This window comes from Apiospora phragmitis, assembly GCF_038363925.1.
Source record: "Apiospora phragmitis strain CBS 135458 chromosome Unknown utg000010l:1.0-9815664.0:1.0-9183399.0, whole genome shotgun sequence".
NCBI lineage: Eukaryota > Fungi > Ascomycota > Sordariomycetes > Amphisphaeriales > Apiosporaceae > Apiospora > Apiospora phragmitis.
Genome location: NW_027117409.1, coordinates 7,044,380 through 7,066,515, shown reverse-complemented (window position 1 = coordinate 7,066,515; position 22,136 = coordinate 7,044,380). Strand labels below are relative to the sequence as shown.

Genomic DNA, 22,136 nt, shown 5'->3' with positions numbered 1-22,136 from the left:
TCTAGAACCAACAGCCTAGTGGCACTCTCCTTTGTCCACTGCCCATATCACGCCCTTTTATCATTCCAAGTATATCAAACACACAAAAGATGTTTCCGACCCCGGAGTAAGAAGGGAACACAACAGCACATTTCTGTCCATATCCAATCTCTCATGATCTTCTGAACACACAGACACGCCAGCTCTTGCTTTGAGCGCGCTGCTCCAGCATCATGAAGTCCGGCAGTGCCTTTGCGAGCTCCTCGAGCCTGGATGTGAGCTACCATCGCGCCACGGCGGCACGCGAGTCGTACATGTGCGACCGTTGCCTACGGGAGAAGGAAACGCCTGGAACGGATGGGCCCGACGAATTCGTCCGCGATATGCCGTGCCATTTCTCGTGCGGCCACGTCTGCTGCTGGGCCTGCACCGTGCCCGACATCGGGAGTCCCAACAGCAGGTGCCCCGCCTGCGGCGAGGCTGTCGACGTGCGCTTCGAGCGCTATCTCTTCAAGGTGCTGACGGAGCGGGCGGCGCTGAGGGGCTCCTCCAGCAGCGAGACCCTCGGCTCCGAGACGGCGTGCAGTAGCGACGGGTACCGCAGAGATGCCGGGCTGAGCTGTATCGCGAAGTGTCGGGGAGATGCGGAGTTCAGCTCTGGCGACGACACAGAATATTCATCTGACGAGGACGACGCCCTGGGCGAGGTATCTGACGACGAAGATGGAGGTGCAGTCTGGAAGTCGAAACAGACGAGCCCCGAATCAACGGGCCAGCACCTGCCACCTTTCAATGCGTTTGATTACCTCGAAAGTGAAGACCCATTGATCTACCAGGAGGGAGCAAGGTACAGTCCCCGACCTGTCTCATGCGAGAGACGTTCCAAGCCGGCCCTGCGCGAAACCGAGAGATACTTGGTCACTCAAAACGTGGCTGATACGGCTTTGCTCCTCGACAAAGACAGAAGAAGCATCAGTGCACTTTCTCCGAGTCCAACACGAATTGTGAGCGTGTTTCAACAAAAAGGAGACATAGACGTCCAAGAGGGCACAGCAGACGATGAGAAGCCAAGGAGGCGAAGGGTTAGAAGGCACGCTCTTAGGGCCCAGAGCGAAACGAGCAGCTCGGAATCGGCAGGCGTGACTCATGACGCGGCCCCCCTATACTACCAATGCGCCCACGAGTACGAGCTTAACAGAGGCTCGGGCAATACTCAAACTCGCCCTCCCCTCCGAAAGTACCATTCCGACAGGCCCTCTTCGTCATTTGCTTGGGCTGAGAGCAGTCCAAAGAGCTCCACGCACCATCACCGTCACCGGCATAGCGTCCCTCCAGAGTTGTTGGAAGACCACGACTCCAAGCACCATCGACACAAAGACGAGAAGCATGGAAACCACCACCGCAAGACTCGAAGCCTCGGAGGTATCAGCGCCAGCTCATGGATTTTTGCCGACTCGAGTAAAGGAAAGCGCAGGGGATCTGGGGCGCAAATACGTCGTTGAGATACCTCGCGTACACGTGCATGTGAAATTGTGAGGATGACGTGACGATCATGAGCTAGGATAAAAGGAAATGACTTAAGACCATAGCATTTTTCCGTTTTAATCAACGACGATTGTTTCCCCTCTAGATTCAAACAAGGAATGAACTAACTACCACAACCAACACTTATTCTATCCAATCAAACCTCCACAACGATCTCCCCTTCGCCATGCGGGTCTTCGAACCCGTTCCAATACATCTCGAACGTGTCGCGAGAGATGTCAAGTGGAGAATTTGCCTCCTTGGGCTGCGCACTCCGGTGCCGGATCCTCGCCCACAGTTTCTCCTTGTCCACAGCCTTGAAGAAAACGAGGATCCAGCGGCCTCCGCGCTCGTTGACGATCCGCCTGAACTCGTCCCTGTCTTCCCTTGCGTAGAAAGACCGATCCAGGACGACATCTCGGCCTTCCTCGAGCAGGCTGTGAAATTTTTGCAGGATGATGGTGTCGTTTTCTTCCTGGTACTGCTGGTACAGTGCATCATCGGCTGGGTAGTCCACCCCATAGAGGCCATGCTTCTCGTGGATGATTTCGTCGCTGGAGAGACGGGTGAACTGGGGCAGCTCCGAGAGGACAGCCTTGGCCAGCGTAGTTTTCCCCGAACCTTTGTATGCTTAGCCACAAAGCTCAGATAGCGGTTGTCTTGGAGGGCAGAAAGCATACCGGCGATCCCGCAGGTCATCAAGACCACCGGCCGCTGGTCCCCGTGGGACTTCTCCAAATGAGGGCATATGCGCTCGAGAACCGATATATCAGTTACCCCTGACATCCTTTTTTTAGAGCACCTGTAAATCTAGCTTAACTTATTTGGTTGGGTTGGGTGCGGAGGGGTATAATATCATCGTGGCCGAGATTCAGCTTGTTTTGGCTGACTCAATTTTTGCTCACGTGATAATGACTCACTTGTAAGAAGGCGTGGACGGAGTTTGTAGTTTTAACCCATTCAAAGTATGGAAGTTGCGATACAGTGAGCTTATTGGTGAAAGTGTCTGCGTGCTTACAATCTCAAAACACTCACTTCCTACTGCATCTTTATAAGTCAAGTTACTTTTGGTGATAACACGGAAAATTGTAGAAGGCTCTTTGGTGGTGTTGTATTTCTCTCAGTGTAGCTAGCGATGAAGTACCGGATAATGATGGTATTCGCTACCTGATCACCCCGTTTCAACTTCGTATCAATGCCTTGCCAGACGGTAGGAACGAGTTACTTGTATACCAATGCCGAGCTCAACACTCCTGGACAAAGAAATATATCTTCAGAAAGAAGGCACTATATCCAAGGCCATGGAAACTCTCAAGAACGATCGACAAAAGCTTCACAACAACCAACATGACAGAAACCACGAGTTTGGTGCTATTTGCCCACGATTACCCATATACACGGCTAACTACTCCTCAGAGAATTTGCAGCAATGAGGGACATTCGACTGAGGTCTGACATGAGAAGGCGCCACTCACCACTGATGTGCTCAACCAATTCTCCAGGCGTGCATTGTGGTGCGTGATTTTAGCAATCTGCTCATCCTCAAGGAAGGGCCAGTGGAAACGGTTGAGTGAGCAACTAGGCCCACCGGATTGAAGACGAGACCGAAAGATAAAAGTCCATTGTCGAACGATTTTGTCACTTTTACCATCACAGTTCTGCAGGTCACCCTCGTGGCCAACCACAGGTGAGATGCCCTTTTGGTCACCTTTCCGTCGCGAAACCCTCCCAAGCAAGAAGCAGCCGCCGAAACAGCATCCGCTCCAGCAGAGTGAACCGCCGCCATTGATCCCATCTTGGCGCCGCCGCCCGTTCACCCGCCTCCGATGGCTGCGCCAGCGCATTCGAGCCGAGCGTTGCGACTATGACCAAGACCAGTCCCTGAAGATTGAGCCGGCTACTTCCATCGACGAGCCCTCCCTCGGCCTGGAGGAAAGGCCGCCCTTTTTCGACGCTCCCTGGACGTACCTATTCTGGAAGCAGCTGGCCAACTTCCGCACATTTCCGCGCTCGCGGTCGATGCGCGAAATAATTGCCCTCAAGGGCCTCGAGGTAAAGGACCTGTACAACCGACATCGCCCTCCTCGACGTGGTGCCTCTCGATACTCTTCATCTGTGTTAGAGGACCAAAACCTAACGCTGTCGGATGCTATCGAGCGGGCCGTGGCACATCTTTTCTGGGCTGCTGGTTGGCGTGTGGACTGGCTACTCTACCGAACTTTCGAATGGGCCGTGAAGAGCCTCTTGTGGAAGACGGCGCAGTGGATCCGACGAATCTTCGTCTTTTGGGCATACGGGACCATGGCGTGGACAGTCGAATGTTACGCCGTGCCTCCGATTCCCGGTTCCGCGCTGGCCCTGAGATTCGACGGCGGAGCTGGGGAGGCTGACCAGCAGCTGGGTCCGGTCATTGAGGAACTGGAGAGGGCACAGAAGGTGATCGATCACGCTATTGTGTATAAGGGGCTCGGCTTCGACTCGGTTAAGTGCAGTGTTGGGGATTTGGCACGTCTGTCCGATTCGATGCGGAAAGTCAGCTGGAGGATGTCGCTCATATACGCGTCCATCGTAAAGAGGAAGTTGCTGAAGCAACTTGGCAGTATCTTGGGGAACGGTTGGAGTTGGAAGAGCAAGAACAGTTCATTCATATAGTTTCTTAGGAGAACACCCAGAGGAGGATGTCAAGGAAACTTTTATGTCTAGGGGGTTCGTCTCCGCAAGCCCGATAGGAGAATAGGAATCGTTATGCTTTTGGTTTTCAGTTTAGGACCATTGTACTTACTGTCTGTCTACTTGTAATTAAACAGCGGACAATACATCAGGATATGGTATACCACATTAGAAAAACAAAGCGACAAGTAACATCACTACGGCTCCTCTGCTCATGTGTAGCGAATCTGGCCGAGTATTATGAAATGGCGCATTCCTACTTCCGGGAAGAGTTGAAGAGAAGAGCGAGGATAGTCTGAAATGCAACTGTTTGTTGCATTCGATATTATTAGCGGTGAACTGTTGTAGACCTAAAGGGGCGGTAGCACATTGACTATAGCAATATAGATATAAACAGTACCCTTTATACTCTCAAACTACATATTGATACGTAAGAAACCCCTGTTTTATTCTATATTACTATTTGACATGTGATGTTCGTAGCCCCTTTCGTTGATCTAAAACCAGAAAGTATGATACGTATGAGCACATGAGTGTCACGTTATGTACTCATTGGCAGGTGATAATCCACAAGATCGAAGGGGGAGTGGTGTAGGTGAACAGTAATTAGCCAAGACCCCGACTTCCGAGTACCGTTCGGGGTGAATCGGAGCGGCGTGAACAGGGAACTCGCACATAAAGGCGATCTACCTTGGCTATGTGCCGCCAGTGTAAGTAATAAAAAAATATGTATTATTGCTAATTTGAGTTAGGAACTCGGGGCATCCAGATTACGGTCAGCTCTCTATGACCGTTTCTTGATACCTCCGTTTCTTCATCCCGGCCATTCGCATGATCTCGTCCCTAAACCGGGTCGGAGGCTCCGTAAGAGATTCCTCGTACGCATCAATGATTGACTTGTCCCAGACAAGGTCGGCTTGGGCAGGTGGTACAATCTTGGTTCGCTTGATAACCTTCCAGCTAAAGTAGGTCACGAAAGCGACGAAGACCATGGTGTAGTACGAGAAGAAGGTTCCAAGATCCCACTTCCCGGGGAGAAAGACCGTGTAGCCGTATATACACACGACGGTGATCATGGAACCACCGCCGATCCAGCCGGACCAAGGCTGCCACCATCCGACATAGGGGAGCGTGCGGCGATCGATGCCTTGGACCTTGAGTGCGCGGTAGAAGAAGAGATACGTCACACACATGACAATGTAGCTGATGAGCTGGGATGCTTCCGTCAAGTTGGCCAGCCAGGTCACGACTTGTGCAGTGTCGTTTGACACCTGCAGGAAGGAGAGAAACGGGAAGGCCATGACGAGAACGAAGCACCAGATCGGAATGCCGTTCTTGGTGCACTTGGTGAAAACCTTGGGTGCGTGGCCGTCGAGCGCCATGCTGTACAGAGAGCGCATCGCACAGTACGTATAAGCGTTGCCAGCACTGAAGATGGCTGTTACCATCAAGGCGTTGATGATATGCGGGAACACCCCAATGCCCATGTTCTGCATGGCAATGACATATGGCGAACCATCGGCAGTTCCGGTGCCCGCGTTTTGTAGCTTCTCATTATTATACGGTAGAATAATACCGACACACTATCAAAAGGTTAGCAGATGGCGACTCTGATGCCCCTCCAGAGGTGAGCAATCTCCTATTTCGCCGGAATGTTATGCATAACTGCGGAAGGGGCAGTCGGCGCCCAAACTGCAAATGGAGCAACGGGTTTCGGCGCCTCGAATACGTACGAGAGCTCCTCCGATGAAAAAGGTACCAAAACGCCAATACATGGTCTTGAAGCCGTTTTTCAGGTAAGTCCTTGGCCGTTCCGCTTCGCCAGCGACCATGGCCAAGTACTCGGGCCCGACGATGGTGAAAGCAGCCGAGAAGAAGGCGCCGAGGAAGCCTTGGAATCTACCAAGAGACCCGGTCGTGATGTATTCGGCAAATGACCCTGGATCCCTCCAGTATCTGAAGCCGAAGGCATCGTGCTGGGGGTTGCCGCCCACCATGACAACGAAGGTGAAGCAGAAAAGCATCATGATCAGCAAAAGCTTGCCAAATGAAAGCCAGAACTCGACTTCACCATAATACTTCACTGCGATAATGTTAAAGAGGCTATGACAGTCAATTAGTATGCCGAAGATATGCAAGGGAGTAAGTAACGCAGCTCACGCGTAAAACGCAATGCAAGCAGCGCAAACTGCTGCAGGCGGAACGTCGTCTCTCCAGAATGTAAGCACTAGATTTAAGGCAGATATCTCATAAGGAATGAGGCAGGCCTCATAGAGAAAGAAATTCCAGCCAGCCATGAAGCCAAAAGAGTCATCAACCCATCTATACGATCACCAAGTCAGTTTATCGCGTGTTAAGTTAAATTGGGCCCCCGGGCTCAGTGGTCTCGGCTCGGGTGGTTGTGCCTCTGCCACAGACGGGAAATTGACGCACTTTGAGGCCATACGGATGAAGCTGCCAGATACAGGCATATAGATGACCATCTCGGCGAGACAATTGTTCACCAATGCCAAGAGGCAGGAGTAGAGGGTGAAGGCGATGAACAAGCTGCCCGGGCCACCCTCCATCAAGCCGCCGCCAATGGAGACGAACAGCGCTGTGCCAATGGTGCCGCCTACGGCGATCAGCTGTATTTGGCGGTTGCCGAGATGGCGCTGCAGCTGATCCGCATTGTTGGCGACTTCAATGACGCCTTGGTGGACGGTATCGCTCTGCGAATCGGGCTGTTTTTCGCCAGCAGTTTTTGGCCCGAGAGGGGCCGACACAGACGTCATGACGATGCTGTAGGGGGTTCGAAAAAGGAAGAAAAACACGAAAAGCACTCTCAATAACGAATCACCGACATTGGAGGACCGGATGTAAATCTGCTGCTTGGTGAAGATAAAGATAACTGTCGGTATTGTTTTTCCGGGCAACTAGACGGTAGACTAGCTGAAAGAAAAAAATATAACGAGCAAAGTAGCAGGGCAAAGGCTTGTGAGGCATGGTACGGCATGTAGCACACAGCACGCCACCACATCACCCTGTCACCAGCATGCAGCTAACGGCGTGACAGAAGCTAGAGATCTGGCGATGCGACACCGCTCTGTTAACCTGGGTGTTTCGGCCTGCAGACATTGGTCCTCTTGATATCTATCCCTGCACTTCCAAACCTCTCTCCCCGCCCCTCTACATATGTAAGTTCGAGCGATCAATGACTAGCGGGTGCGGGCGCTGATACGGTTATCTTATCTCGGCCATGAGCAGATGCTTTTCGATTTGCAGAACTAGGGAAGAGCTTTTGGCGGAACTAGAAACTTATTCCGTTTACCAATCGAGGCTGGCTGCCCATATCTAGCAGTTTTTGGATGATCTTTGGCTTCCTTCTGTTTCCCCAAAACTCGAAAATGCAAGATCAATCTGAGTTTTCGGACCAATCTCGGTCACTGGAGATGCGGATACAACGGCTCTGCTAAGCACCGGCACTAAAGCCTAGGGCCGCCGAGTCTGATTCAGCCATCTCCATTCTCCAGGACTTGGCAACGGGAACCATCGTTACTTAGTTATTAGCTCTACGATAAAGAGGGAAATCCCCTTTAACAGCCGCCCATCGTGGCTTGTGTTGAAACTGGTGGGCGCATTACAGACGGGAGTCTCGAAGTCGGAAGATTTGACGAATTCCAGTGGGTTGGGTTCAACACCAACAATTTGCTTACAGCTTTGACCATTGCACATTGCTGGCCATGTCTGCAGTATAAGCTCACCAACACCGAAACCCGGGGGCTCGGCACCGGTGCCAAGCTACTCCTTGGGGCCGGCAATTGCTTTCAGAGGTCCTCGGCCTGTCCTAGTAACCAGAACAGCTCGAACATGCGTCTCCCTTCACCCCGTTGTTCGGTTGCCCAGATGGGGTAGACAGTGCCATTCTCGTTGGGGGTTGACTTGGTGGTGCGCCAATCCACCGGTCAGGCTGAGATATTTGGTTCTGCAAAAGTCCTATTCTCCATGTCACTTATACCCCGACTTGCGTACATACAGATGTACTGCATATAAAATTTATCAAAGCAGCTCACATCTTCCCCATTAGTCGCAATGAGGTAGATGAGGCTCCTCTGAAAACCCGTAGGTCCCGACTTGGCGCAGAGAATCGCCAGCGTTAGCAGTACCCCGGAATAGCTTTGCCCAACGGGTCTCGGCCATTATGCGACATGCGCAATGCTAAATCCGTCCTCAAAAGTGGCTGGATATCGTGGTTTATATGTTCTTTTGCAACAGCGGAGTGATCGGTTGATCGAAGACTCTTGTTGACTTACTTTTGAGACTCTATCCTCAATTAGTGAGTGAGTTCTCGTACATAGCGGGCCGGGTTAGTGTTGCATCTTCAAGGAAACCATTGGTTGTTGTCGAAGCTAAGCTCTGAAAGTGAACCCCTCCACTAACAAACTCCCCTGTTACTGCCGCAGAAGGCGCCCACGCACAGCCCGCCATTGGTTCAGAATCGTTTGCTGGCCGCGTCTACAGGCCGCCCAGAAATATCCCGTCCACAAAACATCTTCAACCGCGCGCATTCCACGACACTCGCATGGACAATCTGGAAACACGAACTCATAATGGAGAAAGCGCTTACCAACCGCTTTACGCACCCAATACCGTCTCGGTAAGGCTAGATGCCGTGGAGGAGAGCATTGGATAGCGGCCGAAGTAATTTGGCCCAATGAGACGCCATTGGACCACTGTCGTCGAGCTGCCACATGGCCTTGGCCTTCTTCAATGGGTCTCATCTCAAGCTTTGCGGCCGTCACCTTGCATTCGAGCGCGACCGCATCTCGACCTCGATGCTGTGAGGCTAAGTAGTATGTAGGTAAGCTCCGGGATGCTTGTGGTTCGAGAATAGACTGATTACTAGCGGCAAGTGTGCTTTGTGTTCCGTACAAGATGCCCACCCCATCCCCTCCAAAGTGTCGATCTCGAGTACTCGTTCTGGCTGGCCATTCTGCATCGTGAACCGGTGGCCACTGCCTTTCCCTTTGTTGTCCCCTTTCAACTCCCGACACCATCTCTCTTGTTCCAGCTATCCATAATTGCCAAGATCCTTTAGACAAACTCATTGAAGATCGATTCCTCTTTGGCCAGCATCTCGTCTTTCTCCTCATTGCCAGTAATATGAAGCCCTAGAGCTGCTCTCCCCAGGCTCCGTCATAACCCACATTTCCCGTTGGGCTCTTTCTCTCCATTGCCGGTTTCGTTATACTTTCCTTCCTTTCCTTCCGAATTCGAAAAAGATCTTCATGATGCGCTCTTCAGCTTTCTTTCTTAGCATTCTCTTGTTGTCCGAGGCCTCAGCGGCGGGCCCGCTGAGGCGCCGGGAACGGTAAGTTTCGTCACCTCCCCCTTTACAACATCTCCACGCACACGGATATACTAACAATTCCTAGATTGAGACGAGACGAATTAGACGAGGCCACCTCTAGACTCTTCAAGCAGCCGTCTTCGTCAACTGTACAGCAAATGACTTCCATGCCTACATCTTTGCTGCCCTCGAGTAGCATTCCAATCTTAGCATCCACGTCGAGCAACCTTGCCGCCTCTGCCGGATTCGCTGTGGACAGCCATAGTGCGACACTACTACCATCAGAGACAGTATCTACTCACATCCAACCCTCACCATCTTCACTCGCGGTAGTTGTCATATCTTCGTCGTCCTCAGGGTCGGTATTGAGCCAATCCTCTATCCCGGCTTCAACCGCCGTTGCTTCTATATCTACCCTGTTAGCGAGCAGCGGTTCAGCAACCGGGTCTATATCAGACACTCTTTTGAACACACCCTCCCCCACATCCTCGATCATCTCATCGATCATCACGTCCAGTCTGGCATCGCCGACGACGTCTTCATACAGTTCTGTTTCACGCCTTTTTAGTCTCATTGACACCACAGACCATGGCGTGCCCACTGGCGCTCTTCCAACCTCGAGCGCCGCGGCAGGCTCCTTGGCTAGCAGCCAGGGCTCATCCTCGGCTGCCGCTACCACTTCTTCATCGTCACAAGGTGCAACTGCTTCCCAATCAGTGCAACCCGCTTCTTCAGGCATCGCTCCAACCTCGAGTTTTGCAGATGGAGCATCCAACGCCGCATCCACACAGTCCAGGAGTTCTAACCTAGCGGGGTCGAATCCATTGAGCACCGCTTTTTCCAGCATCTCATCTGGGTCAGTTTCTGGGTCAGTTTCTGGGTCAGCTTCTGGGTCCCTTGTACCGACAGCTACCCCTTGACGAAGTCAGGCTCTTCTTCAGTAGCGGCTACTTCATCAGCTCCTGCAACTTCAGCTGCTCGCACCAGTCTGTCTGAATTTCTCACGTCAGCCACGGGAAGTCAGAGTGGTACCGTCGGAGTTCCCTCCACCTCGATAAGTTCCACTGGATCCTCGAAAACATCCTCGAGCGCCAGTACTGTTGCTTCGTCCACTAACGCAGCTTCCTCTATCGTAGTAGGTTCGTCTAGCATAGCGGCGTCTTCTAGCATTACTGCTTCTTCTACGGCTGCTTCTTCAACTGCCGGTGCATCTTCTATCGTTGCTTCTTCGGCAGTCTCATCTTCGGCTGCCGCTGCTAGCCCTTCTACCTCACAATCAAAGCACGCCTCAACGACAGCGCCAGGGGTGACTTCGAAATCATCGTACGTTTCACACCCGGTGACAGCATCCGGAACCGTCAACAGGAATGTGCCGACTGTCATCACCGCCGTACCGTCGTCGGCGTCGACAGTTGGGCCCGATGTCATGGCTAGCAACCTAGCGCAGGCGCAGCAGTATAATGGCCTCTTTAGGGGTCTCAAAGAGGATTCCGCCTGCATGACTGGACAGGTCGCTTGCGTTAATGACAACATTGGCCAGTGTGGTAATACTGGGGCTTTCTCCATTACCCCTTGCAAAGGGAACACGAAATGCTTTGCGTTGCCAATGAACATGACGGCAGGAGTGCAGGTTGGCTGCTATGATCCCAATGTTGCGGGACGCATTCTGGGAAACTCCAAGCCAGCCCCGTCTGCGTCTGCAACTGAGACTGCGACGACGTCTCAAGTCAACAATGGCCAGCCCTCAGAAGTGACAGTCACTGTGGTTCCAACTGAAGTTGTTACTTCGATTATTGTCGCCCCGCCCAAGGAAACGCCTGGGACCACGACAGTCGCCGAGGCTCCTTCGACGACTCTAGTGACGATGACGCGGTCTTCTACATCACCGCCGCCTGCCATTCTTACGACGGTCGTGGTTGTACCGCCAGTCGTATCCTCCGCCCCTCCTCCGCCTCCACCTCCAGCCCCGGTGCCCAGTAGCACCTCCGAATCCAAGCCTCCACAGCCGCCCTCGACCCTAACTTCGCTGTTGATCATTCCAATCACAACGGCGCATCACGGGCACGATAGACTCATACCTACTCATATACCCGTGCACAGCACTGCCAAAGCCATTGCTAACCCAGCTGCTGGTGGCCCTGTCACGGTTACTGTCAAGGAGACTGAGACGGTGACCACAACTACGACAACGACAGATCTGGCAACAGTCACAGCCACAGCCAGTGCGTGATTGAATAGCTCTTTGGACGTGTGAGGGAGAGCCTCTTCTGCAGGCTCGGATTAATGCTCACTGGGCCTGGCAATTCCTCTAATATGCAGTATTGCAGGCAGTATTATGATACCCATTTTGATAGATATATTATTTTATTTCAATGTAATTACATTTCCATTCTTCACATTCCTTACAAACCAACCGGGCATTACATCCTTGGCTTCGTTTTGGCTGTTTATTCCATTGACACCCACTGGTTCCGCTGTCGTAAATAGATGTAGACAGCTGCAGTCACTAGCCCGCCCGCTGTGGCTGTGCTGTGTAATAATCAATTGGTAGGTTAAGTAACACGTCAATGGGACTTCGCGATTCAACCCATCGAGTTCCCCGGTCAAACCTCAGCTGCTTTCCTCGTCATCTTCTCAGTCTCTCTGCACACAAACACTGTCCCGGATTGGCCTTCCTGCTATCATCATGGGTGATGACCCTGCGCCAAAGCCACAGCGTCCGGTGATCCTCGTGGTTTGCCACACGCTCTCCGGCCACCTTCAACCCCTGATCCGCGTCGCCAATGGTCTGTCCAGCCGTGGATGGGACGTCGCCTTCTTGGGCCCGACCGCGCATCGCAAGCGGATCGAGTCGGCGGGCGCCGAGTTCTTCGCCTTGCAGGGTGTCGCGGACCTCAACGACCAGGAATACTACGCGAACCCCAGCTACCTGCCCCCAGGCTACAAGGCGCTGCCCTGGACCAAGCGCGGCAAGATCGACCTGCAGCTGCAGTGCTTGGAGACGCTGCCGACCCAGTGGGAGAACTTCAAGTCCACTCTGGCGGCGCTGCACGAGCGGTGGCCCAGCCGGCGGGTCCTGGTCGTCGCGGAGGCCTTCTTCCTCGGCATTATGCCCATGAAGTTCGGCGCGCCGCTCCCAGCTGGTGTCCCCGTGCCCAAGTCCGTCTGCGTGTCCATCACGGTCCCCGCCATCAAGAGCATCGACCTGCCGCCCTTTGCCTACGCTGCGCCGTTCGACCAGTCGGAGGCGGGCCATGCGCGGAACCGAGCCCTCTGGAGAAGTGGACCAAGAGCGCGGCTGACTTGACGGCGTTGCTGGATAAGCAGCTGCTGGCCTCAGGCGCCAGCCGGGGCACAGGGGAGCCCATCTTGGCGGGCGCCAATTATCGCTGCCACGATGCCATCTACCAAGTCGGCGTGCCCGGTTTCGAGTACCCTCGCAGCGACTGGCCCGAGGGCTTCAAGTTCGTCGGTCTAGTGCAGGGCACGCCGAAAGGCACCGTCTTACCGGACCCCCACTTCGACTGGTGGAAGGAGCTGAAGGCGAACTCGGCGCTGGCGGCGGAAGACCCGAAGCGGAAAAAGGTGCTCGTGGTCGCGCAGGGCACCGTCGAGGTCAACCCCCATGACCTGATCATCCCGACGATCCGCGCCTTCGCCGACCGCGAGGCCGACGTCGTAGTCGTGGCGATCCTGGGGTGGAAGGACGCGACTCTGACGGAGTTCATGGCGGGCGGCGTCGTCCCCGGCAACGCCCGCGTCGCCGACTACCTCAACTACGACGCCGTGCTGGAGCACGCCGACGCCTGGGTCCACAACGCCGGCTTCGGCGCCGTTAACCACGGCATCGCCCACGCCGTCCCCATGGTGGTCGCGGGCGAGGGCATGGACAAGACCGAGAACGCCCGGCGCGTGGCCTGGTCGGGCATCGGCGTCGACCTGGCCACGGCGAAGCCGTCGGTGGAGCAGGTCCGGGACGCCGTTGACCCCGTGCTGCGGGATGGCCAGTTCAGGCGGCGGATCGAGGTGCTGCGGAAGCAGAGCGAGGAGTTGAACCCGTTTGATATCCTCAGCGAAGATTTGATCAGGATTGCAGGCACTGTTTGAAAGACGGGACTCGAAGGGTCACCGGAGCAATTTAGAGTAGATAAACTAAGACTAGACAAAGTTGATGTTGCGACTAATTACCCCTGTGTAGAATATCCTGGTAAGGTAAAATTCCGACGCCACCACCCGCACACAGTGGTATATCGGTATGTGTTCCGTCAGATTTAACTTGTACTTGACCTTTTGTATGCCCCTGTATCTCAGTCCCCATGCGATGACTTGAAACACTCCTATGGCATCCCATACTTGCCCCCCCAAATCTGGCTCCATCGGTGTCTCAAAGGACCCCCTTGACATCGGCGAAGGTATGCATGCCGCGGACCTGCTTGACGCCCTCGATGGGCTTGAGCCAGCCGACGCGGCGCTCGACGAACTGCTCGACCTGCGGCCGGAGCCGCGTCTCATGCAGGTGGTAGTCGTCGACGGTGCCGATGCGCAGGAAGTACTTGCCCGGGAACCCCGTGCTGGCGCGGTACATGAGCGTGCCGCACTGGCCGCAGAAGTGGTTGGCCATGGTGTTGCCGGTGCCGACGGTGCGCGACTGCGACCTGGTTTGGAGTGTCAGCATACATACATCTGCAGATTTCTCAGGTCCGTTGCAGGTGGTTGTGTAAGGGGGCTTTGCACGCCAACCCTGAACCTGAGACATACTCAGGAGAAGGCCCGGGAGGGGGGATGGAAGAATCCCTGGGGGGAAAAGGGCTTTTTACTTACCATTGCTTCAGTTCGTCTTGACCCCGTACGTGTCGTAGGTAGGGGTCCTGCACCGTGAAATTGGACGCGAACATGGTCGCCGTTACCTTGCGACAATCCAGGCAGTGACACACAAAGCGCGATACGACGCCCGGATAGGAGGTTGGCTAGTGGTGGGACGTCGGACGTTGGCTGGTTAGCGGTGGTATATATATGATTGAGCGAGCAGAGAAAGGGGTGCTCTTACAAAGGCAAGCTGAACGGTGCCGCAGAAGCAGGTCGCCGTGGCTTCATTATCGTTCGAGTAGCCGTCGGTGACGTGCCCGACGGCGGGGATGTAAGGCTTGGACAGGTCGGCTGGTGCAGTTGCCATTGTTGCGGGGACTATATTGCCCGATGCAAAGAATTCCCGTAATGGTACTAGATACAACCTTGCATGCTTACAACGCAGTCCCCGCGGGGATAAGCGGTATCGTTTCTGATTGGCGGGTGGTGCATTTCCCCAATAGCGTGTATACAGCCAGATATACATACCTTCCCGGAACTCGCCGTCATAGGGTATAGGGGCTCCTGTAGGTTCTCGATGGTAGACTCTTAATGACAAACCCAAGCGGGCGTCCAAAAACATTTCTTGGTCGTGAGCCGCACCAAAGCCATCGATATCGGCGCTTTGATGACCCGGTCCTAAAACCAGGAAGACAAGCGCGAAGTAATAAGTAAAACACTCTGTCACCCCTCAAATTCATGGCCATTACTTCCTGCCTGCCGCGCGGCCAACCTAGCATTATCGTCCGAAGTGTCATGCCATGGCAGATGCGCCGACGATGGGAAACGCAGACGTACCATTGTACGAAGTACATCAACCAAAACATCCGAAGAGTAAAGAGGGTTCGAAGATGTTCAGACCACCCAGATGGAGCATATACCAGCCCGTTCGTTTTAATGAAGAGAAAGTGCGCGAAACCGAGCGCCGACAGAGGATCGTGCCCCCACCCCCCGAAGCCTTTGCTTTCCGTCAGAGACCAGGCTCTCACTCATAGACGAAGACCAGCCATCACGAGCCGGGCAGATAGACAATACCCTTGGCAACTTTGACCATGCTTCTGAGCTCAGCGGGTTCTATAGAGGGTTGCTATTCACATTTGTCGGCAATGCAGACCTTGCTCGGAGCCTTGGCGGCTTGGCGGTCCAGCGATAGGAGTATCTTGGGAAAGTCCCACGATCCACAGGAATACTAGAAATCAGATGAAGGGGATTGGGATGGAGGCTGCCTCCCCGCAGATGCTAGCTCAGGCTGACGGTACCTCCTTGGCGGGCTCGGTTTGACTCAGGACAATGACTTCTTCCTCGGCCACACGTTGAAGATCTTCCGTACTGAGACCCCAGTCACCGGATTCGTGGAATGGATGGCCGTGTAGCTTGTTGCCCAGGTTGTCGGCGAGACGAGCCTGGCCATGCTGAAGTTGGACGAGCACCGCGCACACCGGAAGATGCTGGCGCGCGGTCTTCAGCGCGGCCAACAACCGGCAGCTGGCCCCGGTCTTCGAGGCCAAGGCCTGGCAGATCCACGCCGGAGACGACGACGACGGCAAAGCGGGCGTCATCCACTGCACCCATACCTATCCAAGGCCACGCTCGACGCGGTGGGCGACGGCATCTTTGGCGTCGACCTGCATCATACTGTCGGTGCGAACGGCGCCGACGGTGGTGAGACTGCTTACGGCTACTCCGATACGTAGCAGGACATATTTGCCTAGGACACTGATTCGCTGCGATAACAGTTTCTGATATCTCTAGGTGCTGGCCAAGACTCCTCCGTGGATGCGGCTTCATGGAGCACCCCCAGCCTAGCGACGAACCCAGAAGTGCAGGACAAGCTGCGGGCCGAGGTCCAGGAGGCGGCCGTCATCGAGAACCTGTCGTACCTGCACATTTTCAGCGCGAGACAAGACATTCCGGCTATACCCCACGCTGCGCCTCCAACGGGGACGAACGCGCGCGGATCTGCGGTAGCGGCGCGGCAACAGCGACGACGACGCGCACGCGCACGCCTTCGGACCCGGACCGCTGGGCGCGCGCGACCACGGCGGCGCAGCTGGCGGGTCTGGGGCCAACCACACCTTCTCCAACGGGGCCGCGCATCTGCCCGGGGGGCAAGGCGTTCGCTCGCGACCCTCCACTTGCAGATCATGCTGTTGTTCCACCTGGTGCGCGGGTACCGCCTCCTCGGGATCGAGGCAGAAGATCGAGGGGCCGCCCTTCACCGTGGAGAAACCCTGACGCTGCGACCGCGCGGCATTTAGGTGTGCGGCCGCATACGAACGAAACGGGAAAGGGGAGGCGAGGCGAGGCGAGGCGAGGCGCGCGAATGGGTTTCCTTCCCCCCTTATTAATGAAGGTGATGACGATCCAGTCGGCTTAGCTGTCGATGCAACTTGGCCCCGACGCCTGGCGCGTGTGGGCAGAATGCTGGAGATGAGAGATGCGCTGTACGGAGTAACTCCCGCCATAACCTTGAGTCGGTGATAAGTCGGTGACCTGACCTGACCTGGACGTGTCTCCGACGGAGGCAGCCAATTTGCCGAGAGGGTCAGCCCACAAACAATCATGCATCCTGTCCATGGTTACCGAAAGGTCGAACCATTACTTTTACTTGGACTATAAACACCGAGGTATAATTAATTGCGAACAGTGCATTGCTGATTGAGGGCTTTGAAACCGCTACTTTCGCGGATGTGGCAGCCCGTGGTCATGGTGTTGTCGCCGTTCCAAGCCAAGCCAAGCCGTAGCATCAAAGTTGATTGATTGATTGTCTTTCCCACTTAACCGAATCTACCTAAAGCCGGGCAGGTTGTGGAGAGAGTACTGTGCGTGCGTACCATGCCTTAAAATCATACCAGCCCACTGGACAAGAGATAGGTACAAGGTGCCCTGCTGTGCTATGCTATGCTATGCATGTACTGTTGTGCAAACTATCACGGCTTGGAATAGCGATTCACTTCTAGTAGGATACAGGCGCAAATGCAATTGATTCTATGTATTAATGGCTATCAAGTCTGCCGCAAGGCGTATACTACACTTTAAGAAGATTAAATAGGAACCTAGCACAATGTCTAGGCATGTAAGTGAAAAAGTAGTAAGTCGTAAGAATACTCTAAACCCGGTACTCCTCATGCTCCGATTCCCCATTTGTCGTAATTTATCGTACATCGAATCGGTCCAAGTTCATGACCTTGTCGAAAACGGCGACAAAGTTCTTGACCAGTCTCTCCTGTCCGTCGGCTCCGGCGTACACCTCGGCAATGGCGCGCAGCTCGGGGTGCGACGCGAAAACCATGTCCGAACGCGACGCTGTGAACTTCTCGGAACCCGACTTGGCGTCCTTGGCCGTGTACAGTTCGCCGTCCTGCGAGGGCGTCCAGGTGTTGGCCATGTCCAGGAGGTTGACAAAGTACTCGTTGGTCAGCTGCCCGGCCTTGCTGGTCAGGACACCAGTCTTGGATCCATCAAACGTGGCACCCAGCGCGCGCAGACCGCCAACCGCGACGGTGAGCTCGGGGGGTGTCAAGGTAAGCTGCGCGGCCTTGTCCACCAACATGGCTTCGGTCTTGGAGGCCTTATTGCCCTTGCCGTACTGGAGGAAACCGTCGGCGGGGTACTCGAGGTGGTTGACGTTCTCAACATCCGTGTCCTCCTGCTTGGCATCAACACGACCGGGAGTGAAGGGAACAGTGATATCCTTGAAACCGGCGTCACGGGCTGCCTTCTCAACACCGGCGACACCTCCGAGCACAATGGTGTCGGCAAGGGACACTTGCGGGCCAATTCCGGCCTTGTTGTAGTTGTCGCGGACGGTCGAGAGGGCCTTGACGACGTCATTCAGCTTGGCGTTGATCGGCCATGATCGCTGAGGCTCAAGGGCAATGCGCGCGCCGTTGGCACCACCACGCTTATCCGAGTTACGGTACGTGTCAGCAGCCGACCAGGCAGTGGCAACAAGCTGGCCAACGTCAATGTTGGCTTCGAGGATCCTGGCCTTGAGGCTGGCAACCTGGTCGTCGTTCAACTTTTCGGCCTCGGGGGCGGGCAGAGGGTCCTGCCAGATGAAGCTCTCCTTGGGAACCTCCTATAAGCCGGTTCAATTAGCATCCATCAATTGTAAACAAGATGTAGGTCGTTATTGGTATACGTACCGGTCCAAGATAGCGAGATTTGGGGCCCATGTCGCGATGCAGCAGCTTGAACCACGCCTTGGCGAAGGCATCCTCAAACTCCTTGGGGTTTTCCAGCCAGCGCTTAGTGATCTTGATGTACTCGGGATCTGTTCGCAGAGAAATGTCGCTGACGAGCATGGTAGGCTTGCGCTTTTTGTCGGACTGGGGCGAAGGGTGAGTAAGCGATGCGTTGCTGGCCTCAAATTGCCAAGCACCACCCGGGCTCTTCACCAGGCTCCATTCGTTGTTCCAAAGACTTCCGAGGAATGCAGATGGGTTCCACTTGACGGGGTCCTTAGTCCAGACGACCTCGATGCCAGATCCGACCGCATCTTCTCCGGAACCGGTACCGAAAGTGCTCTTCCAGCCAAGACCGACCTGCTCAAGCGAGGCAGCCTCCGGGACGGGGCCAAGGTCGGCTATTGTCCAATTAGTCTTCTGTATAACATGGAAACACGGGTAGACATTCAACTTACCGCCAGGAGCAGCACCGTGGGTCTTTCCGAAGGAGTGTCCACCGGCAATGAGAGCAACAGTCTCCTCGTCGTTCATTCCCATGCGCCCGAAAGTCTCTCTGATGTCCTTTGCCGAGGCCATTGGGTCAGGCTTTCCGTCGGGACCCTCGGGGTTCACGTAGATAAGGCCGAGAACGACGGCAGCGAGCGGCTCCTCGAGCGTCCGGTTGAGGATGACCTTGCTGCCGCCGTAGCGAACATCGTTCGTGAGCCACTTGGTCTCGCCACCCCAATAAACTGACTCGTCGGATTGCCAGGTATCCGGGCGGCCACCGGCGAAGCCGATGGTTGGGAAGCCCATGGACTCCATGGCAACGTTACCGGCCATGAGAATGAGATCGGACCACGAGAGACTGGACCCATACTTCCGCTTGATTGGTTCTGCGGCATATTGTCAACGACTGATCTACGACAGGACAGAACATGGGATGAGGCTAGTTCGATAAGCACGTACCAACGAGACGGCGGGCCTTGTCAAGATTGACGTTATCCGGCCAGCTGTTGAGAGGAGCGAATCGTTGTTGACCCTGGGAGCATAGTTTGTTAGCGCATCGGTCTTGCACAGGAGGGGTCCGGGCTTGCTACGCACCATGCCACCGCCACCGCGACCGTCCATGGCACGATAGGTTCCGGCGCTGTGCCAGCACATGCGCATGAAGAAAGGGCCATAGTTGCCGAAGTCGGCAGGCCACCACTCCTGAGAGTCAGTCATCAATGCCACAAGGTCCTTCTTGACCGCATCGTCTATAATACGAGTCAGTAACGGAAAGGCCAGGGCCCGGGGATGTCGTGGCCGGTCTTCATAAGGGCACTTACAGTCCAATTTGTTGAATGCGGCCTTGTAGTCGAAGTCGTCACCAAGAGGGTCTACCTCCTTGGTGAACTGACGCAGCACGTCTAGTCGCAGGTTGCAGGGCCACCAGTTTTCGTTCCGAGTGCCACCGCCGGCAAACTTGCTGACGGTCAGACAGGTGCCGATGGCATCGGTAGGGTTGTTATCGGCCCGCTGGAAGATGGTTTCCTTCTGGGGAGATGCCGCTCTGCGCGCAGCGAAGGGGCAACCCTCGGAGGGAGCTGCTGCTGCCAACGACAGGGCGTTGAGCACTGCTCCTAGTTGAGCAAGAGATAGTTGCATGGCGGCTTCAGTGTAGGCTGACAAGAGTAGATGAAGTGCCTTGGGGATGAAAGCCGTGCTACTGCAGAAGCCAGAGCGAATTCGAGGTTCGGGACGGTCCTATTTATCGAGCGGAGTGCCACGACATGTTAGGCGATGGGATGGATGTGTACCAACGAAAGGCCGTTGCATCTTGAGCCCTGTTATCCACCGTCCAATGTATGGAGCTGGCCGATCCCTGTACCAATATGTTGTTGTAGTAGGTACTGAACTTACATTTTGTCCGATAAAGCTCGCAGCAGCACCTGGGGAATGCCAAGATGCTTCCACGGTTCCTGGTTCGGCTATTGCTGCAGGGGTGGCTTAAGCTACCTACCCTTCTGCAAGGAAGGCACAGAGCCTACATACAGTGCGACAACGCCAAGTCATTGATCTGCTGCAGTTGGGTAGTGCTGAGTCTAGCGAGCTTTCTGGGCAGCTGTGTGTATGTAGCCTGCCTCCCTGTCTGTGATGGGAAATCCTGCCGATCCCATTGGCTGTTGCGACGACCAAGGAGGACTCATCTGGAAATCCATTCGGGTCGAAAGTCAAAGTCGCGCACCGCAAGGGAAAATCCGCAGGGCGGTCCCATGGGACTGCCATGGGCGACGACAACGACAGCTCGTTTATTAGCCCTGCAAGCAGCGGGTGGCTGACGGACGGACGGTCGGTCTGATAATGCGAACTAAGGTTTGGCAAGCAAAGAATACTAGAGTAGCCAGCGTCGAGCAGTGAGACAGGTAAATTGCCCTTCTCCTTGCCGCTCGTCATTGGGACCCCTCTTTCCCTAAAAGTGGTCCAGACTGGAGGCGGGCCTCCAGGGTTCCCTCCCTGTTCATGTTGTTAACTTGTTATTGTGAAGCTCACTCGCTCATTCACCAAGCTAGGAAGAACCTCCACGATATCGGTGGGATGGACCCTGTTTTCTGGGTGGGCCAATGATCAGTAAGGTCCAGACAGGACACCAATCGCAGACACTGCAGCAACCCGCTCCACAATCTCCCCCTTCCATACGCAGCCAACAAGCACTTGGCCTTCGCTCGACTGTCTTCTCCAGTCAGCCAGTGTAAATAGGTAATTATTACTATCTCATCATGTATATGTAGTTATGTAGACATGTAGTACTGGGCGGAGGGTAGCATTTCCGAGGGAGGGTTATGCTTGGTGCATCGTAAAACAATCAAAAGGATCGAGGCCGTCGCACATGTGTCTTGGTGTATGGTACGCACATCGCACATCGCACATACGCTGACACGGGTTTGGCACGCGGCAGGTCGACGAGGCTCGGGTCCAATCAGGAGTGTTACCAAGGCCAGGCGAATGAGCATCTACACTGTGACCTGCCTAATCCCAACTTCAACCACTGAACTTGAACACCTTGGCATTTCTTTTGGTATCTCAACCAACCCTACCAGCCTACCCAGGGCCGGGTCGGAAAAGCCATGCCACACACCCTGCATCCTCGCCCTGCATGGTGTGCAGGACTGCAGCAGTCGTACAGTATCAGGGCCGAGATGGTCCGTCTGCGCCGTTATTTGTAATCTACCAGGTGCCAGCTAAACCTAACCTACTTACAGTCTGCGCATGCATTCTGACAACACACCCAGCGTGATAGGTGCCGTGGCAGTGGGTCTCTGGGTCTTGTCCCCCCAGAATCCCCCCAAAGGCGAAAAGTGCGGCGCTTAAAAACCAGTAGTTGTTCTTAATATATCTTTTTCGCCGTTTAGGTTGGGGTGGTATCGCATACATAATGATGCGATACGGTGATGGAAGATGCATGAGGCAGGCCCTTCGACACTTTTATATCGCAGGGCCGAGATTTGATGGCAATCCAAATGATCTTGGTCCACGATTTGGAATTGCGCCGACACGCCCAGCCCTCGTTGGTCGCCTGATTGTTTCTTACTTGTTTCCGAAGGATGTTACCAGCGAAACAGAGGATTCGAGCCGCC

General features: G+C 54.6%; 9 protein-coding genes across 9 annotated transcripts; 5 read left to right on the top strand and 4 right to left on the bottom strand.

The window, feature by feature from the left end:
- Positions 1 to 212: 212 nt before the first annotated feature.
- Positions 213 to 1,481, top strand: PG994_011911 (uncharacterized protein; the record flags this gene model as incomplete). Its single annotated transcript, XM_066863320.1, has 1 exon — positions 213 to 1,481. One exon carries the CDS (start codon positions 213 to 215, stop codon positions 1,479 to 1,481), a length of 1,269 nt encoding a protein of 422 aa, XP_066712430.1.
- A 179-nt stretch (positions 1,482 to 1,660) lies between these two features.
- On the bottom strand, positions 1,661 to 2,289 carry PG994_011910 (uncharacterized protein; the record flags this gene model as incomplete). The annotated part of the gene is made up of 2 exons (XM_066863319.1): positions 1,661 to 2,124; positions 2,184 to 2,289. 2 exons carry the CDS (start codon positions 2,287 to 2,289, stop codon positions 1,661 to 1,663), a joined length of 570 nt encoding a protein of 189 aa, XP_066712429.1.
- Positions 2,290 to 3,195: 906 nt separating this feature from the next.
- PG994_011909 (uncharacterized protein) lies at positions 3,196 to 4,155 on the top strand (the record flags this gene model as incomplete). Its single annotated transcript, XM_066863318.1, has 1 exon — positions 3,196 to 4,155. One exon carries the CDS (start codon positions 3,196 to 3,198, stop codon positions 4,153 to 4,155), a length of 960 nt encoding a protein of 319 aa, XP_066712428.1.
- A 794-nt stretch (positions 4,156 to 4,949) lies between these two features.
- Positions 4,950 to 6,947, bottom strand: PG994_011908 (uncharacterized protein; the record flags this gene model as incomplete). The annotated part of the gene is made up of 4 exons (XM_066863317.1): positions 4,950 to 5,756; positions 5,907 to 6,276; positions 6,334 to 6,495; positions 6,607 to 6,947. The coding sequence occupies 4 exons, from the start codon at positions 6,945 to 6,947 to the stop codon at positions 4,950 to 4,952; spliced, it is 1,680 nt and encodes a 559-aa protein (XP_066712427.1).
- A 2,496-nt stretch (positions 6,948 to 9,443) lies between these two features.
- PG994_011907 (carbohydrate-binding module family 19 protein) lies at positions 9,444 to 11,732 on the top strand (the record flags this gene model as incomplete). Its single annotated transcript, XM_066863316.1, has 3 exons — positions 9,444 to 9,523; positions 9,588 to 10,358; positions 10,412 to 11,732. The coding sequence occupies 3 exons, from the start codon at positions 9,444 to 9,446 to the stop codon at positions 11,730 to 11,732; spliced, it is 2,172 nt and encodes a 723-aa protein (XP_066712426.1).
- Positions 11,733 to 12,188: 456 nt separating this feature from the next.
- Positions 12,189 to 13,609, top strand: PG994_011906 (uncharacterized protein; the record flags this gene model as incomplete). The annotated part of the gene is made up of 2 exons (XM_066863315.1): positions 12,189 to 12,742; positions 12,772 to 13,609. 2 exons carry the CDS (start codon positions 12,189 to 12,191, stop codon positions 13,607 to 13,609), a joined length of 1,392 nt encoding a protein of 463 aa, XP_066712425.1.
- A 277-nt stretch (positions 13,610 to 13,886) lies between these two features.
- PG994_011905 (uncharacterized protein) lies at positions 13,887 to 14,675 on the bottom strand (the record flags this gene model as incomplete). Its single annotated transcript, XM_066863314.1, has 3 exons — positions 13,887 to 14,157; positions 14,324 to 14,469; positions 14,550 to 14,675. 3 exons carry the CDS (start codon positions 14,673 to 14,675, stop codon positions 13,887 to 13,889), a joined length of 543 nt encoding a protein of 180 aa, XP_066712424.1.
- A 1,081-nt stretch (positions 14,676 to 15,756) lies between these two features.
- PG994_011904 (uncharacterized protein) lies at positions 15,757 to 16,605 on the top strand (the record flags this gene model as incomplete). The annotated part of the gene is made up of 2 exons (XM_066863313.1): positions 15,757 to 16,009; positions 16,100 to 16,605. The coding sequence occupies 2 exons, from the start codon at positions 15,757 to 15,759 to the stop codon at positions 16,603 to 16,605; spliced, it is 759 nt and encodes a 252-aa protein (XP_066712423.1).
- An 896-nt stretch (positions 16,606 to 17,501) lies between these two features.
- Positions 17,502 to 20,166, bottom strand: PG994_011903 (peroxidase/catalase 2; the record flags this gene model as incomplete). The annotated part of the gene is made up of 4 exons (XM_066863312.1): positions 17,502 to 18,428; positions 18,496 to 19,412; positions 19,486 to 19,558; positions 19,621 to 20,166. 4 exons carry the CDS (start codon positions 20,164 to 20,166, stop codon positions 17,502 to 17,504), a joined length of 2,463 nt encoding a protein of 820 aa, XP_066712422.1.
- Between the last annotated feature and the right edge of the window lie 1,970 nt (positions 20,167 to 22,136).